The sequence below is a fragment of the Puma concolor genome, chromosome A2, assembly GCF_028749965.1.
Source record: "Puma concolor isolate L17-30 chromosome A2, mPumCon1.1.hap2, whole genome shotgun sequence".
In the NCBI taxonomy this organism is placed as follows: Eukaryota; Metazoa; Chordata; class Mammalia; order Carnivora; family Felidae; genus Puma; species Puma concolor.
The window spans coordinates 113,002,143-113,017,926 of NC_141668.1; the positions used below are offsets into that span (position 1 = coordinate 113,002,143).

At 46.6% G+C, this 15,784-nt stretch overlaps 1 protein-coding gene and 1 long non-coding RNA gene across 3 annotated transcripts in view; both read left to right on the top strand.

Moving 5' to 3' along the window:
- Positions 1–5,262: 5,262 nt before the first annotated feature.
- Positions 5,263–7,582, top strand: LOC147583443 (uncharacterized). The gene is made up of 3 exons (XR_015243115.1): positions 5,263–5,822; positions 6,684–6,794; positions 7,318–7,582. It is a non-coding gene; the product is annotated as an uncharacterized LOC147583443 (long non-coding RNA).
- A 3,892-nt stretch (positions 7,583–11,474) lies between these two features.
- EEFSEC (eukaryotic elongation factor, selenocysteine-tRNA specific) overlaps positions 11,475–15,784 on the top strand; it is a 252,616-nt gene continuing 248,306 nt past the window's right edge. For both annotated transcript variants that reach the window (XM_025922542.2, XM_086697291.1), the window contains exon 1: positions 11,475–11,824. In XM_025922542.2, coding sequence (XP_025778327.1) covers positions 11,503–11,824 — 322 coding nt within the window. In that variant the 5' untranslated portion in view covers positions 11,475–11,502. The remainder of the gene's footprint in view (positions 11,825–15,784) is intronic.

A 15,784-nucleotide genomic window follows, 5' to 3' on the forward strand; every position in this document is an offset into this window, starting at 1 on the left:
TTTCTCAGCCCCTTCTGCTTCTTCTTTGCTTTGACTTCTTTCACACCTGACCTTTGAACCACAAGCCCAGATCAAACCTACCTCTGCCCTCACCACTGCCTCAGGAAGGCATAATAAAGAGTAATAAGCCCTCATATATATGGTCAAGGGTGCCGAGACCATTCAATGGGACAGTTGGAAAGGACAATCTCTTTAATGAATTGTGCTGGGAAAACTGGATATTCATATGCAAAAGAAAGAAGTTGGCCCCTTATACAACATACAAAAATTAACGCAAAGTGGATCCAAAACCTGTGTTGAGGACCTATAAAACTCTTTTTTTTCAACGTTTATTTATTTTTGGGACAGAGAGAGACAGAGCATGAACGGGGGAGGGGCAGAGAGAGAGGGAGACACAGAATCGGAAACAGGCTCCAGGCTCTGAGCCATCAGCCCAGAGCCCGACGCGGGGCTCGAACTCACGGACCGCGAGATCGTGACCTGGCTGAAGTCGGACGCTTAACCAACTGCGCCACCCAGGCGCCCCGAGGACCTATAAAACTCTTAAGAGAAAACATAGGGGTAAATCTTCATAATCTTGAATTTGGTGATGGTTTCTTAAATATGGTACCATATTTAAGCAACTAAAGAAAAAAACAGATAAGTTGAACTCAGTCAAAATTTAAAACTTTTGTGCATCAAAAGACTCTATCTCTCAACAGAATGAAATAATAATGCACAAAATGGGAGAAAATATTTACAAATCATGTATCTGATGAGGATTTGATGTCTAGCAAATTCTAAGAGCTCCTACAGCTCAACACACAAAAAAATAAACAACCCATTAAAAAATGAGCAAAGGACTTGATAGACATTTCTCCAAAGAAGATGTACAAATAGCCAACTAGCACATGAAATGATACTCAACATCATTCGTCATCAGGGAAATATAAATCAAAACTACACTGAGATACTATTTCACACCCAGTAGGGTGGACTTAAGGAAGAATAAGGAGAAAGAGAGAAGAAGAAGAAGGAGAAGAAGGGAGGAGGGAGAGGAAGGAGAGGAAGAAGGAGTAGAGGAGGGAAGGAAGGAAGAAAGGGGGAACGAAGAAGGAAGGATGGAAGGAAAGGGGAAGGAAGGAAGGAAGGAAGGAAGGAAGGAAGGAAGGAAGGAAGGAAGGAAGGAAAGAAGGAAGGAAAGGGAAGGGAAGGAAAGGGAAGGCAAGGGAAAGAAAAACCCAAAATAACAAGTATTGGCCAAGATGTGGAGATATTGGAACCATCGTGCATTGCTGATGAGAGCGTATAATAGTGCAGCTGCTGTGGAAAACAGTTTCTCCTCAGAAAGTTAAACAGATTTTCCATGTGACCCAGCAATCCCACTCTGAGGTATATACTCCAAAGAACTGGAAACAGGGACTTAGGAGCTAGCTACACACCAGTTTTCATAGCAGCATTATCCACAGGAGCTGTGATACTGTGTTTTATAATAAGAAATACATATTTGGTCTGTTAAAAAAGAAACAAGAGACCTGAAATGGAGTCACTTGTGCTAAGACCCATGGCAGCAAACAAGACTTAATTCCTAACCTGACTATAGTTTCAACACCTTCCAGAAATATGACTTTAACCAGTCCATCTGGAATTATCTGGTCAGCACTAGTGAGGTATTCTGCCTAATAGACCCCTGCCTTCCTGCAGAGGAAGGAGACCTGGCCTCAAACAATCCACTCTTTGCTGGAAACTTCCTTTTTCTCCCCTCCCCTTCTTCCTATAAAAGCCTTCCATTTTGTACAGCTCCCCAGAGCTCCCTTCTATCTGCTAAGATGGGATGCTTCTCAATTCATGAATCATTAAATGAAGCCAATTAGATCGTCAAATGAATTTTGTTTTTTAACAGGTCTCTGTGCTATTTCTGGCATCGAGCTCCTAAAGCCCTTGGTATTTCCTAAGTGATGGGAGCTGGAGGTCTATGACGTTAATAAGGTGGCTTTTGGACGGCACCTTAAGATGGAGGCTGGCTACCAAGAGAACAGCCAAGTATTTAAAGGGTTAGAACTTTCAGTCCCATTCCCCTGGTCGCCAGGGAGATGAGAGGGGCTGGAGGTTAGATCAGTTGCCAATGACCGGTGATTAAACAATCGTGCCCATGTAATGAAGCCTCCAAAAAAACCCAAAAGGATTCAGAGAACTTGATGAACACGTGAAGATTTGGGGAGTATGATGTGCTTAGGCTTCAGGCTCTTTCCCCATACCTTGACCTATGTATCTCTTCATCTGGCAGTTGATCCATATCTTTTGATATCCTTTGCAAGCTTAAAAAACAAAATTCAACGGAGTAAATTTTAAAGATGTTATTGGCTATATTCAACAATTCACGAATCAGGCAGCATCCAATGAGCAGAAAGGATCTCCAAGGAGCCACACAAAATGAAAGGGGGCAGAAATAAAGTCCCACTAGACAAAAGAAGTGGGTTGGTTATTACAAGGTTCCTTTCCTTTAGGGGATGCAGGGTCTATCAGGCAGATTATCTAGTGCTGATCAGACGATTCCTGATAAGGTTTAAGATTCCATTTCTTGGAGAACCAACACTAATTAAGTCTTGGTTTGGTGAGGTGGGGCTTAGCATAAGTGAGTCCATTTTGAGCTTAGTTTCTTGTTTTTAACAATTCCCCCCTTTTGATCAGACTCTCAGCCAAACTGAAGGATGTGATCAAAATGTAAGGCATCAGCACTCCTCCCAGCGGTTGCTCTAGAATCCTCCGTTTTTTGTTGAATTTTGTGGTATTCACAGGTCACAAAGTGAGGTTTGCATTCTTGAAGTTAATCGTTCTCTTCATTCCTTTTCTGACAGTCTAGTCTTAGGGAGATCATTTGCATGGTGATCAATGGCTGGGAATGTGCATTTAAAGCTTTTGAGAGAGTATGTCACACCAAGGAGCCTACTATGCTTATTATAAGCAGAATAATTCCCAACATGTGGAGTGCACTTCAGAGCCATGGTCCCAAGATCCCAGCCAATCAGCAATAAGTCAAAGAAATACCCTGTTGAGGGAATCTCTTTTTAAAACTAATTGGCTTATTCAGTGATCTTGGGTTTCCACATCCTCACCTACATTTGGAATTACACGCCTCTCTGATTATTGCCAACCTAATTGGCATGCTTGTTTTTTCTGCCCTAGGCTGATTTCTGAGGACAGAGCAGACAAAGAGAATTTTGCTGGCAACTTAGAGGTGGTACAAAGACATAAAACTAAATAATATTGATTTTTATAGTAAGAACATGAATGCCCTTCAAATTCTCTCTCAATAAGTCTTAGGGGGGCAGAGTGTAACTTTAACCCCTTTCTCTCCCTAAAGACTCTGAAACTAAGGTTTGTGTGGTTCCTGTGTACTTGTTGCAAGTGACAGTTTTTCTACATACAGGAAAATACTTTTATTTAAGTCAAAAGGTGGGTTAATTTAAAGAAACATATTAAGTGGTAGGTGGTACCTGGATAGGACATAAATTATGAAGATGGTGCACATCATTGGGGTTAAAGGAACCTAACATAAAACAAGGATCAGCTGGCAGGGAACAGAAGGATCCTGCGTGGATGATCTGGATTCAAATCCCGACGTTTTCTGAGCAAGTTATCTCTCTAGGTCTACTTCCCCGTGCTGTAAAACAGCAGTAACAACATGCATGTATGAGATTACTAAGAAAATTAAATGAGATCTTTTACAAGGGGCTCTAGCATTGGGAAGGGCACAGAAAGTGGTATCAGATCCTTGGAATATAGAGGCATGGCTTTCCGCCCCACCCTTGGATATTTGCCTTCTCTGTGTGTATCCTGGCCTTAGTGAATAATTTTGTCATGCTTTTTCAGCTGAAACAGTACCCCAGGGCACTCACAGGAACTGCTGTGGAGAGTAGAGGCGGAAGTCAGGCTGGGGACAGGGGTCAGGTTAGCAAGAGCTAGTCCTCTGTCTCCTATTGTAACCCCCTCTGCTGGGGACCAGTGTTTCCATTTCAGCAGGGCACATCCTACTGCAATGGGGAAACCTGGCGGTGGTGGCATCTGCTGAGTCCCAGTGTTAGCCTAGGAAAGCAGCTGGGGCCTGCAGCTCCTGAGCACCTGTGCTGGGGTCACACGGCAGTGGGGGCAGAGGTCAGGGTGGCCTGGATGAAAGCGGCAGATCTGAGCAGAAGACACACTGAGGCTATTTACCGTGTAAGTCTTAGTGATCCTTGGGTCTAAGATGTGGAGCGAGCCCAGTAAAGGCCCCCTACACCTCTAATCAGGTGGGAGGGAATTAGGAGATATTCATTTATGCAACAAATATGAAAATAGACTCAGTACTCCAATTAAATGCTTGCATTCATTTCCTATTGCTGTGGTAACAAATTGCCACAAACTTAGTGGCTTCAGCCAACACACATTTATTCTCTTACGGTTCTGGAGACCAATGTCCAAAATGGGTCTTAATGGGCTAAAATCCAGGTGTTGGCAAGGCTTCATTCCCTTCTGGAGGGTCTAGGGGAGAATCCACTGCCTGCCTTTTCCAGCTTCATTCCTGGCTTCATGTCTGTCTTCCGTCTTCAAAGACAGTAATGGCCAGTGGGGCCTTTCTCATGATGCCATCTCTCTGAATCTGACCCCCCTGCTTTCCTCTGATAAGGACTCTTGTGATTTCATCAGGCCCGCAGGATAATACAGGATAACCTCCCCTTTTCAAGATCCTTAACTGAATCACACCTGCAAAGTCCTCTTTACCATGTAGGGTAACATACTCATAGGTTCTCACAGGATACATACTTACAGGATAACATACTCACATACTCAAAGGACATGGACAGCTTTGGAGGCCCATTATTCTGCCATGGCCAGACTCCCCTCATGGGATCCCATCATAGCCCAGACCGATTTCTATAGGTTTTAGTCCAGTGTCAGAGAGCACACTTTTGTATTGCTTGCCCTGGAAACAATTCCGGGGTTTTCTCCAGTTGTGCTAATTGGGTCACATGCTCACTACCCAACCAATTGCTATGGCTGGTGGACTGGACCTGAGTCTCAGTCTCACTCTGGAACTAAGTGGAGTCAGTTCCCATAGTGACCTGGAGGAGAGAAGGTGTGATGCCTCCAAGGAAAATCATGGAGGCTTTCAGGAAAAGAGGGAGTGGATGCTGGCCAATATAGACTATAATGATCTTGTAAAATATTATGTCCATATGTAGGCAGAAGAAAGGGTGAGTCACACAGCCAGCATGAGGTAGGGCTATGATTTGAAATTGTGTGGGACCAGTTCTTGCCAGGACACTCTCTTCCTCACCCTGTGTCTAATGTGGCATTAGAAGATCTGTTTAGTGCTGGCAATGTCATGTAGCACACAGCTGGTGGCCTGAGTGACAGTCTCATTCGAAGTTAATATAGGACATTTTGAGGAAGGTACATGGTTAACACAATCACTGGCAAGGTAGATACCCTCAGAGAAAAGGGAAATTTCCATTTCACTCCTAAAAGAATCTTTAGAAGCCAAAACCTAAATCAAAGAGCAAAGTATAATAACTTCCTCTGGGCAAATTTATAATTAATCCTGGATTAATTGGCCTTAATGAAGTTGAATTAATTACTAGCTGCTTGTAAAGAACTTTGAACTACCTTAGTACAAAATGGCATTAAAGAAACAGAAAGGAACCAGCATCGCATTAACATTAAGAACAAATCCCAAATAATCGCAATTCTGCAGGCCGTTTCCTGTCAATCATTTCCCAGGGACCATGCTCAGCCTGTGAAACTGTGGGGGACCCCGGAATCTGCCGCAGAGAAGGATGTATTTGTGGACTGGAAGTTTGGGGGTGAGTCCAAGAAACAGGAACATTTGCCTGTGTCAGGCCCTGGGCAATCAAAGATGTATAAGGGATCCTCAGCCTACTAGGATGCTGGTGTGGGAGTGTAGGGGGGGCAGGGGGGAGGAAGGTTGGCTTCAGAGCACCAGCCTGGCTTAAAGCAAACTCAACTCAGTGGAATTGATGTCAGGGCAGAGACAAAATTGACAACAGAGGGGCATGATGTGATTTGTATTTTGTTGGTGATATAGCACCCCAGTTCCCATAGGGAGTTTGCCCCACTTTCCTCCTGGTGCTTGGAGTGAGCTCGTGACTTACACCTGGCTAGGCAGAGCATTTAATTACTCTGCTTGGTTCAAGGACACACAACTTTATCAGGGACAATGAGACCTGATGTGGGGAGTTGGAGTTGCTGAGGCTGTAAGGATAGAGGTGCTGGCAGCTGTCTTGTCACCATGAGGAGAGAACGTGCCTGGAAATGGAAGAAACCCAGAGGAGGGAAGAACAAAGCTGGTGGCTCTGTGCCATCGTCTGAGCCCCTGGGTGAAGCCGACATGAAAATGGGCTCTTCCTCTAGACTTTTTAGTTAGGTTTATTTATTTAACTCAACAAACATAATACAGCACTTATTATATACCAGGAATTGTTCTAGGTGCTACACAAATACCACTTCATATAATCCTTGCAACTCTGTGAGTTCCTTCACAAATGAGGGAACTGAGGCACAAAGAGATTTTGTAACTTGCCTGAGACTATGCAGCTTTCAAACAGCGGAGGTGGGATTCAAGCATGAGCACACAGCTGCTAGGGCCTGTACTTTTAACTATACCACAGGCCAGTGAATTTCCTTTTTGTTCTGTTTTGTTTCAGTCAGTTTCATGGAGGGTTTTTGTCATTTACTTCCTCAAACTGTGACTAGTGCGGAACATAATAAGGAGGAAGCTTTCTGAAGTTGTGGCAGGCCAAAGGCATAGCTGTTGGGTGAGTGTGGGGCAAGGTGGATTGGCACTGTCCATTCGCAGGATTGCACAGCTTCTTGGGGGCCAGAGAGGAGCGTGGTGGGTATGGGGCGGGGTGACAAGTCCGTCTACAGGCAACAGTGAGAAGCATTTATAACTCTCCAACTAAGGACTAAAAATTAAAGGATCTTAGTCCCGCTGGTGTCTTTAGGACATTATTTTACTTTTAATTTATTTTTAAGAGAGAGAGAGAGGAAGCAGGTGCAAGGGAGGGAGGGGAAGAGGGAGAGGGAGGGAGAGAGTCTTAAATAGGCTCCACTCTTAGCTTGGAGCCTGACGCAGGGCTTGATATCACGCCTATGAGATCATGATCTGAGCCGAAACCAAGAGTCGGATGCTTAACCGACTGAGCCACCCAGGCGCCCTGACATTATTTTACATTAAAAAAAAAAATTTACTTGTTTATTGAATAGGTTATACTCTTGCATAATTTAAAAGTCAAAACTGCCAATTCACCTCCAGTAAAATGTCTTCCTGTCTTTCAGTGGATGAACGGGTAAGCAAATGGTGGTCCGTCCACTCAGTGGAATACTACACAACCACGAGAAGGCAATCACGATGTGGTGACATGTGGCCACGTGGACGAATCTCAAATGCACTATACTAGGGGTGCAGGAACAAGGAAGTTACACCAGGCATTGACTGCTTTAAGATTCCATTTCTCGGAGAGCCAAATTTGTAACTAAGTTAATGCTCAGTTTGGTGACACAGGGCTTTGCATAAGTGACTCCATTTTGGGCCGGTTGTCGTGTTTTTTTTTTTTTAATTTTTTTTTCAACGTTTATTTATTTTTGGGACAGAGAGAGACAGAGCATGAACGGGGGAGGGGCAGAGAGAGAGGGGGACACAGAATCGGAAACAGGCTCCAGGCTCTGAGCCATCAGCCCAGAGCCTGATGCGGGGCTCGAACTCATGGACCGCGAGATCGTGACCTGGCTGAAGTCGGACGCTTAACCGACTGCACCACCCAGGCGCCCCGGTTGTCGTGTTTTTAACAGGGTTGAGGTTCAGGGCAGGCTGTCCCCAAATATGTCACTTTGGCATATGGATTATTCGGAATTAAAGTACTTAGGACACAGTGCAATAAAACCATGCTGGCCCTCTTTTGTCTCCCTGAAAGCAGGAAATAAATTTCCCACACGAAGGGTACCCGGGTAGAAGACATTCTTATCGCCAGAGATGGGGAATTCAGGGCCCAGAAGGCTGTATAAATAAACCTCGTTTACTTCTTCGCTAATTTGCTATGCTAAGCCCAAGCTTCTTTTTCTTGTCGATTCTTCACAAATGTATTATTTCTTTATCTAAAACATAAAAAAAGCTGTCTGCTCTAGTCACTTCTTTGAGTCTCATATTTTTGTGAATTCTCATATGTACAAAACCAAATTTGCCTGGCTAACTTGTGAATCTGTCTTATATCAATTTAATTATTAGGTTAGCCACAGAATCTAGGAGAGAAGAAGGGTAAAGTTTTCTCTTACAATTCAATTCCGTTCTGACACTATGTGCCTGAAGCTAGCATCAGCTTCCGTATGTTAAGGGCTCAGTCCTATGAGACTGCACCCAACCTGTTCAGCAGCCAACTGCAAGTTTAGTTTGTCACCACACTTCTGAGGACCGGCTCTAAATCAGAAGTTCCAATGACCCCTTCCTCAAATTTGATTAATTTGCTACAGCAGCTCACAGAATTCAGAGAAACAACTTACTACTGGGTTACAAGTTCATTACAAAAGGATTGGGGTTCCTGGGTGGCTCAGTTGGTTAAGCGTCCAACTTCGGCTCAGGTCATGATCTCACGGTTTGTGGGTTCGAGCCCCGTGTCAGGCTGTGTGCTGACAGCTTGGAGCCTGGGGCCTGCTTCAGATTCCTTGTCTCCCTCTCTCTCTGCCCCTCCTCTGCTTACGCTCTCTCTCTATCAAAAATAAAAATAAACACATAAAAAAAGGGATTTAACTCAGAAACTGCCAGAAAGAAGAGATACATAGGTCAAACTATGTGGGAAGGGGCATGGGGCTTCCATGCTTTATCTGAGCTCACCAGAAGTGAACCTGGAAGTTCTCTGAACTCCGCCCTTTTGGAATTTTAGGGAGGCATCATTACACAAGCATGATTGACTAAATCATTGGCCACTGGCGATTGATTCCATTTCCAGCTCCTCTTTTTTCCCCTCCCCAGGGGTCAGGTGAAATGTCCCAACTCTAATCACTTGGTTGGCTCCCCTGGCAGCCAGCCTCCATCGTTAGGTGCTTTCCAAAAGTCACCTCAGTAATATAACAAAAGACACCTCATTCTCATCACAGGAAGTTCCAAGGGTTTTTGGAGCTCTGTGCCAGGCGCAGGAGGGAGACCCGATAAATAGTTCTTTTTTTTTTTAATGTTTATTTATTTTTGAGAGAGAGAGAGAGAGAGCAGGGGAGGGGCAGAGGGAGAGGGAGACAGAGGATCCGAGGTGGACTCTGTGCTGATGGCATAGAGCCCAACGCAGGGCTTGAACCCACGAACCCTGAGATCACGACCTGAACTAAAGTCAGATGCTCAACTGACTGAGCCACCCAGGCACCCTATGAAATAAATACTTCTTTTTCTTATTAAGTTTATGTATTTATTTTGAGAGAGACAAGAGATAGCACCAGTGGGGGAGGGGCAGAGAGCAAGGGATACCAAGAATCCCAAACAGGTTCCCAGCTGCCAGCGCAGAGCCCAATGCGGGGCTGAACCCATGAATCTGTGAAATCATGACCTGAGCCAAAACCAAGAGTTAGACACTTAACCGACTGAGTCACCCATGCATCCCTAAAATATTTCTTATTATAAATCACAGTATCACAGCCTATAATTGACTCTCCAGAGCTTTTGCCTGCGACATTTTAGAAGGCCACATGTTCGGAGGCACCTGGGTGGCTCAGTCAGTTAAGCGTCTGAATTCGGCTCAGGTCATGATCTCGCAGTTTGTGGGTTTGAGCCCCGCGTTGGGCTCTGTGCTGACAGCTCAGAACCTGGAGCCTGCTTCGGATTCTGTGTCTCCCTCTCTTTCTCTGCCCTTCCCCCGCCCATGCTCTGTCTCTCTGTCTCTCAAAAATAAATAAACATTAAAAAAAATTAGAAGGCCATTTGTTCAAACTAAAACTATACTGGGAAAGACATATTCAGAGTAAGATTACCATGCGGCTTCTTTCCTGTCTGGGTATTTTGTGTGCAAGCACCTAGCAGTACCTTTTCCATCAATGAGTGCCATGTGCCCGACCAAAGTGTCTTATCTGGCCCTTCTCTAAACCCCTGCCCTCCGTCTTCATCCTATGTTGTGCACATGTTTTCTCAAGTGGCAGTTACTTGGTGTTAGCTATCCTAACACATGCCCTCCTCTTCCCTGTGCAGCAGGATGGACTGACCAACCGTGTCTGTTTACCTCGGGGACCCTGTTGCTGCTAATGCAGGGCCTGGACCACAGGAGGCATCAGGGAGCAGTTACTGCCAAGTGTGAATATATCAGAGCACGGCCTAGCTCATTACAGACGGCAAACTGGCGGTCAGGAAGAATGGAGTAGATTCTGTGCTTGGCTACCTACCATAGTGTTTCAATTAAAAGCTAAATTAGTTGTTGACATGTAAAAAGTCAGATTTCATATAGAAATGCTCCCTTCTCTTGAAAAATGGGAAGATGGGCGATGCTGGGTTAGCATTCCTGCCTGGTACCAATTGTCTGGAGGTGAACAGTGGCTTCCTCTATGCGGCACATGCTGTTCCTGTCTCCAGTCTCCACACTTGCTGGCATTTTAAGTCCAAGAGTTTTAGTCTTGCTAATCTCTCTCCTTGAGTCAGGTGCCTAGCCAGTGAAGACACCTGCTTGTGAACCCTGGTTGGTGACCGTGGTTGACAATCTTTTTAGTGGTTCCAGACACTTCAAGCATCCCTTGAGAGTTATGTACTCCCCAGTACAAGCACATGCACATAACATTTTACGTACAATTTGGAGCTCTACAGCCTGTCCTGAGGCCAGGCTATAGACTTCCAGGGTCAGAAGATGACAGCCCTTCATCTTCTAAGTCTTTCCCAGATTCTCCCAGGGCTGGCTCCTTCTCAACATTCCAGCCTCAGCTCAGTCAGCAACTGGAGAGAGGTCTTCCCTGACCCTTTATTGTAAATTAGCTGTCCTCCCTTCCCCTGGTGCTCTAGTCCTTTTAATCTCTGCTTTTATTTTCCCTGGAAGGCTTCTCACTTTCTGAAAGGGTCTGGTTCCAGGCTCACCTATTTAGTGTCTGACTCCCACCCCCGCCCAAATACAGTGTAACGTGGAGAGAGCGCCGTATCCCAGTACCGTGAATAAGCAGTGCCTGGTACCCAGGGGGCAATTGACAAGGGCTTGTTAAAATGAATGAATGGATGGACGGATCCACCCAATCTTGGACTCCTCGAGGCTTCGGGGGGCAGGAGCCAGGTGAGAGTACAGCCTCACGGTCGGCGACCCCGGTCAAGTTCGACCCCGGGGCTCTCTCCTCCAGTGCCAGGCAGCGCCCGCGGGCGCCGAGAGGGCGGAAGCTTCGGGGCCGGAACGGGCGTGCCCGGCGCGAGGGTTGCGGGGGGGCGGCTTAACCTGCCGGACCGCAGCGGCGGCCGCGGGAGGGGCGGGCCGGGCGGGCCGGGCGGGCGGCGGCGGCGGCGGCGGCGGCGGCGGCATGGCAGGGCGGCGGGTGAACGTGAACGTGGGCGTGCTGGGCCACATCGACAGCGGCAAGACGGCGCTGGCGCGGGCGCTGAGCACCACGGCCTCCACCGCCGCCTTCGACAAGCAGCCGCAGAGCCGCGAGCGCGGCATCACGCTCGACTTGGGCTTCTCGTGCTTCTCGGTGCCTCTGCCCGCGCGCCTGCGGGCGGCGCTGCCCGCGCCCCCGGCGGCGCCCGGAGCCGAGCCCGAGCCCGAGCCCGGCGAGCCGCAGCTTCAGGTCACGCTGGTCGACTGCCCCGGGCACGCCTCCCTCATCCGGACCATCATTGGCGGTGAGCGCGGGCCGGGGCGGGAGCCGGGCTCGGGGACGCTGGGCGGAGCGGCCGGGCCCCGTGGTCCGAGCTCGCCCGAGCCGCTGCCGGGGAAGGGAGGTGGCCTCACCTCACGGCCGGGGCCACCCAGGTCGCGAGAGGCGGACGGGACGCGCCCGAGGCTCCGCAGCAAGGGAGCGGAGGCCCTGGGACTCGAACTCGTGGCCTGGCTGACTTGGAAGCTCTAACCACCCACAACGACCGCGCAGGAAGGTGCCTTCCTTAAAGTTTTTGGTTTTGTTTTTTTGGTTTATTAATTTTTTTTTAGAAGATAAGTTTGTAATACACGAACTGGTAAGAAAACACAAAGACTGCAAAAAGGGTGTATGTCAAAAGTGTCAAAAAAAGAAGTCTCCACTCTTCAGTTCTTTGGTCTCCTGGTTCCCATTTCCAGAGTCAGCCGCTGTTCCCTGTTCCTTGTATCATTTCAGAAAAACCACGTAAGGACAAGCATACCCGTGTGTATGTAAACCCCCTTTCTCTTCCTTTTCTTCACAAAATGGTAACACCATATACACTATTTTACTCAACGCGAAGAGTTCCATGTCAGTACACACAAAGCTACATAATTTTTAAAGGTCATATAAAATTCCTTTGTGCGCTGGTACCAACGTTTTCTTAACTCTTAATGATGGACATTTATCTCGTTTCCAGTTTTTGCTAATGATGCTTCGGTGAATTTTCTAGAACAAGTCTGGTGGGGGTGCTAACATATCTGTAGAATTAGCTCCTGAAACTGAACTGGTTTGGGGCAAAGGGCAGAGTGCATTTTCAGTCATAATGGGTACTGCCGAAATGCCCTTAGAAGATGTACCATTTAATTAATTTTTAATTATACAGATAATACATAAATACATTCTGCTTGTGAAATACACCATTACAAATTAGGCAAAAGTCCCCTAATGACCTCTCCTATTTCTCCAGAGGAAGCTGCTATCATACCTTTGTGGATTATTTTTCTGGACGCATTTTGCCACAGTTAAATCTATGGACAGGGCTTTAAAACTTGTTCTGTTTTTCAGATGAAAATGAAGAATTCGTATAAGCACATGGCACACAAGGGTGTATAGCTAAAAGAAGTCTTTTTCTTCACTGCTGACCCGAGTACTTGGTTATCTTGTTTTCCATTGCCTTCTGTTTCCTTCCAATGATATGATATTCTCTACACCTACGAGCACATATGGGAATATACATTAGGAAGATAGTTTCATTGGCTTGGTGGCAGATGGCTTCATTGGTCGCTGGGCCTATGGGGTCCCAGCTGCAGTGATGAGTGTGTTAAGTACTTTCATCTCTGTTCCCTACCAGTTGTTCCATTCTGTAGGCAGTCTGAGGTCATTACTCCATTTTACAGTAGAGGAAATGAAGGCTCAGAGAAGGGACCTGCCCAAGGTCACTCTGCCTAAAGTCTTCAATTCATGTCTCAGTCATCAGATGACTACCCTTTTCTCTTCCCCCCTCCTTATAACTGAATTCTGTTTGGTCAGTCATGTCCAAGCACATTTTAAGACACGTACTCTGAGCCAGTCTAGGTTGGAGATGGAAGAGACAGGTTAAAATAAAACAAGAAGGCACTTTTTTTTTTTTTTTTTTTTAGTGACTAGTGTAGGTGAATAGCGAAGGACATACTTTTGGAGTCAGAGCCAGGCTTGAGGTCTGGCTTTCTCCTTTACTGTGTGACCACGGAACCTAATTTTGGAGGTTCTACACACTAGCACATGCAGTTCTTTATTTTGGCTTCGCTTTTCTCGTGTGTTTGCCACTTCCCAGGCGAACCCTGCAAGGAGTGTGGCGGTTTCCATTTAATAGCTGAAGAAATTGGGACTGTGGGAAGGCTGCTGGTAAATAGCACAGCCCAGGTCCTCCTGATCCCAAAGCCGGAGCTCTTTCACCTGCTTCCCCATGTCACTTCACACTACCCCTGCCCCCTTCTAATGTATGCATTTATGAAGAGCCTCTTTGTAGGACAAAATGTTTCATGCACCAGCCTTATCCCATATAACCAAATGATAACCCCCAAGGATTTGGCAGGTCCTTAGTTTGGTCTACAGTTAGCAGGTCTCCTACAGTTGTAAAACTGTAGAAGAAAAGAAGAGGGATTTTTTTCTCTTCTTGTACCTACATTGTGGCTCTTCTTACTTCCTGAGTGAGGAGACTTTCCTTATCTTCTTATAGGCGTTAAAACGTGACCTGAACGCAGTGGAATGGTGAGACCGAGGCTGCCACTATCCTTCCTTCAATAGAGCAGATTCCCACCCTTTTCGGAGAAATGAGGAAAAATGAGGGGAAGGACACGCACATTTGAGTACCTGCTCTGGCCCATGCTTGTCGCTAAGAACTTGCATGTGTGCAACAACCCTAAGGGGTCCCTGTTTTTCAGATAAAGAAACCGAGGCTTGGGAAGTAAAGTGCCCTGGGCTGGTGTTTACCTGACTCTGCTGCTGCTAACCTGGATCTGGTTAATACCATTGCTTATCATCCTAACTCATAAATCCACAGCCATCTCTGCCTTCGTGAGACGGCTCCAGCGGCTGAGTCCCTGCTTCTGACAGCTGGACTCCTACAATGCTGGGCCTGCACTTCTCACCTGTTTGCCCTCCATTTCCACGCCATAGGCAGTGAACTCCGTCTTCAGAGGCTCATCAGATCATGTCAACCCTCAGCTCCAACACTTCCCAGTGGCTTCTCTTTGTGCTTCGAGGAAAAACCCAGCCTCTTCTTTGTGGGCCACAGAACCCACGGTCGGGCCTCTGTCTTCCTCTGAGCATCGTCCCTTGCCCCCCACCTTTAGTCTCACCGACCTCATTTCTACTTATTGAATGGGCCAGTCTTTGTACCTGCTGTTCCCTCTGTTTGGTACATCTGGCTTCTCATTTATATCTTAGCTCGAGTGTCACCTCAGAGAGGGCTCCTCTGACTGACCTAGCTAGAGTATCCTCAGCTCTCTCCCCTATGTACTTTCTCATGTCCCTGTTTTATTTCCTTACAGCCCTTTTTACCATCTGGTATTTCTTATGTGTTTACTTGTTGATTGTTTCTGTCCTCCATGAGAATAGAATAGGAATCATGTCTGTCTTCTTCCCCAACATATTCTTAGCATTTGGGCCAGAGCCTGGTGTGTGATAGGCATTCGGTTAGTTTGAATGGATGAAGCTGTGTACCAGTTCCTGGGCGGGATGGTAACAGTGAGCAAAGAACTTTCTTCATGGGTTAGTGGACAGAAGGCAATCAGCATGGAGCCTGGCCTGTAGTAGGTACACTATCCATGTTGATTCTTTTCCCTCCCTCTGGGAGCTAACAGCAGAGCTGGGGAGGGGGCATTGTCAAATGTGCAGAGTGACCTATCAGAGCTTTTGGCACACAGGCCAAAAGCACTTTGCTGTGGGTGGGGTATAGGGTGTGATACGGAACGAAGAGCCTTCCTAATGGAGGAAATGCCTGGTCAAGGATCTGTGACTTAAACCCGCCTTTTTGTCTGTTTAGAGTCAGAGATAACTGCTACCGTTTAGTTGTGTCTGGAAACCAGCATGGCGTGTAGGGAGACATGTCGAAGATAAAGGTAGAAGGGTTAGTGGGCCAGATCCTATAGAGTGGTAAGTATTGGGCTTAGATTAGGCCCTTAGTGTAGATTTCTCCTAAGGTTCTTGGAAGGCTTTTAAAGCAGGGTTGTGACAGGATCGGGCCTGAGCTTTGGAACTATGCAACATTGCCGGGCAAGAACTCCTACTGGCAGCAGGGACTGCACCTAAACCTGGGATTGCTGGAAGATTGGGCTCCTGTTGGAGTTCCCGGCTTGCTGTGAATGATTTAGACTCTTTGCTGAATACATTATCCCCAGTAGGAGGAAATTAGAATGATTGTCTGAGTTCCACGATGATATCTCTGAAGTTTAATATATCTTATATTAAAGCCTGTTCTCTT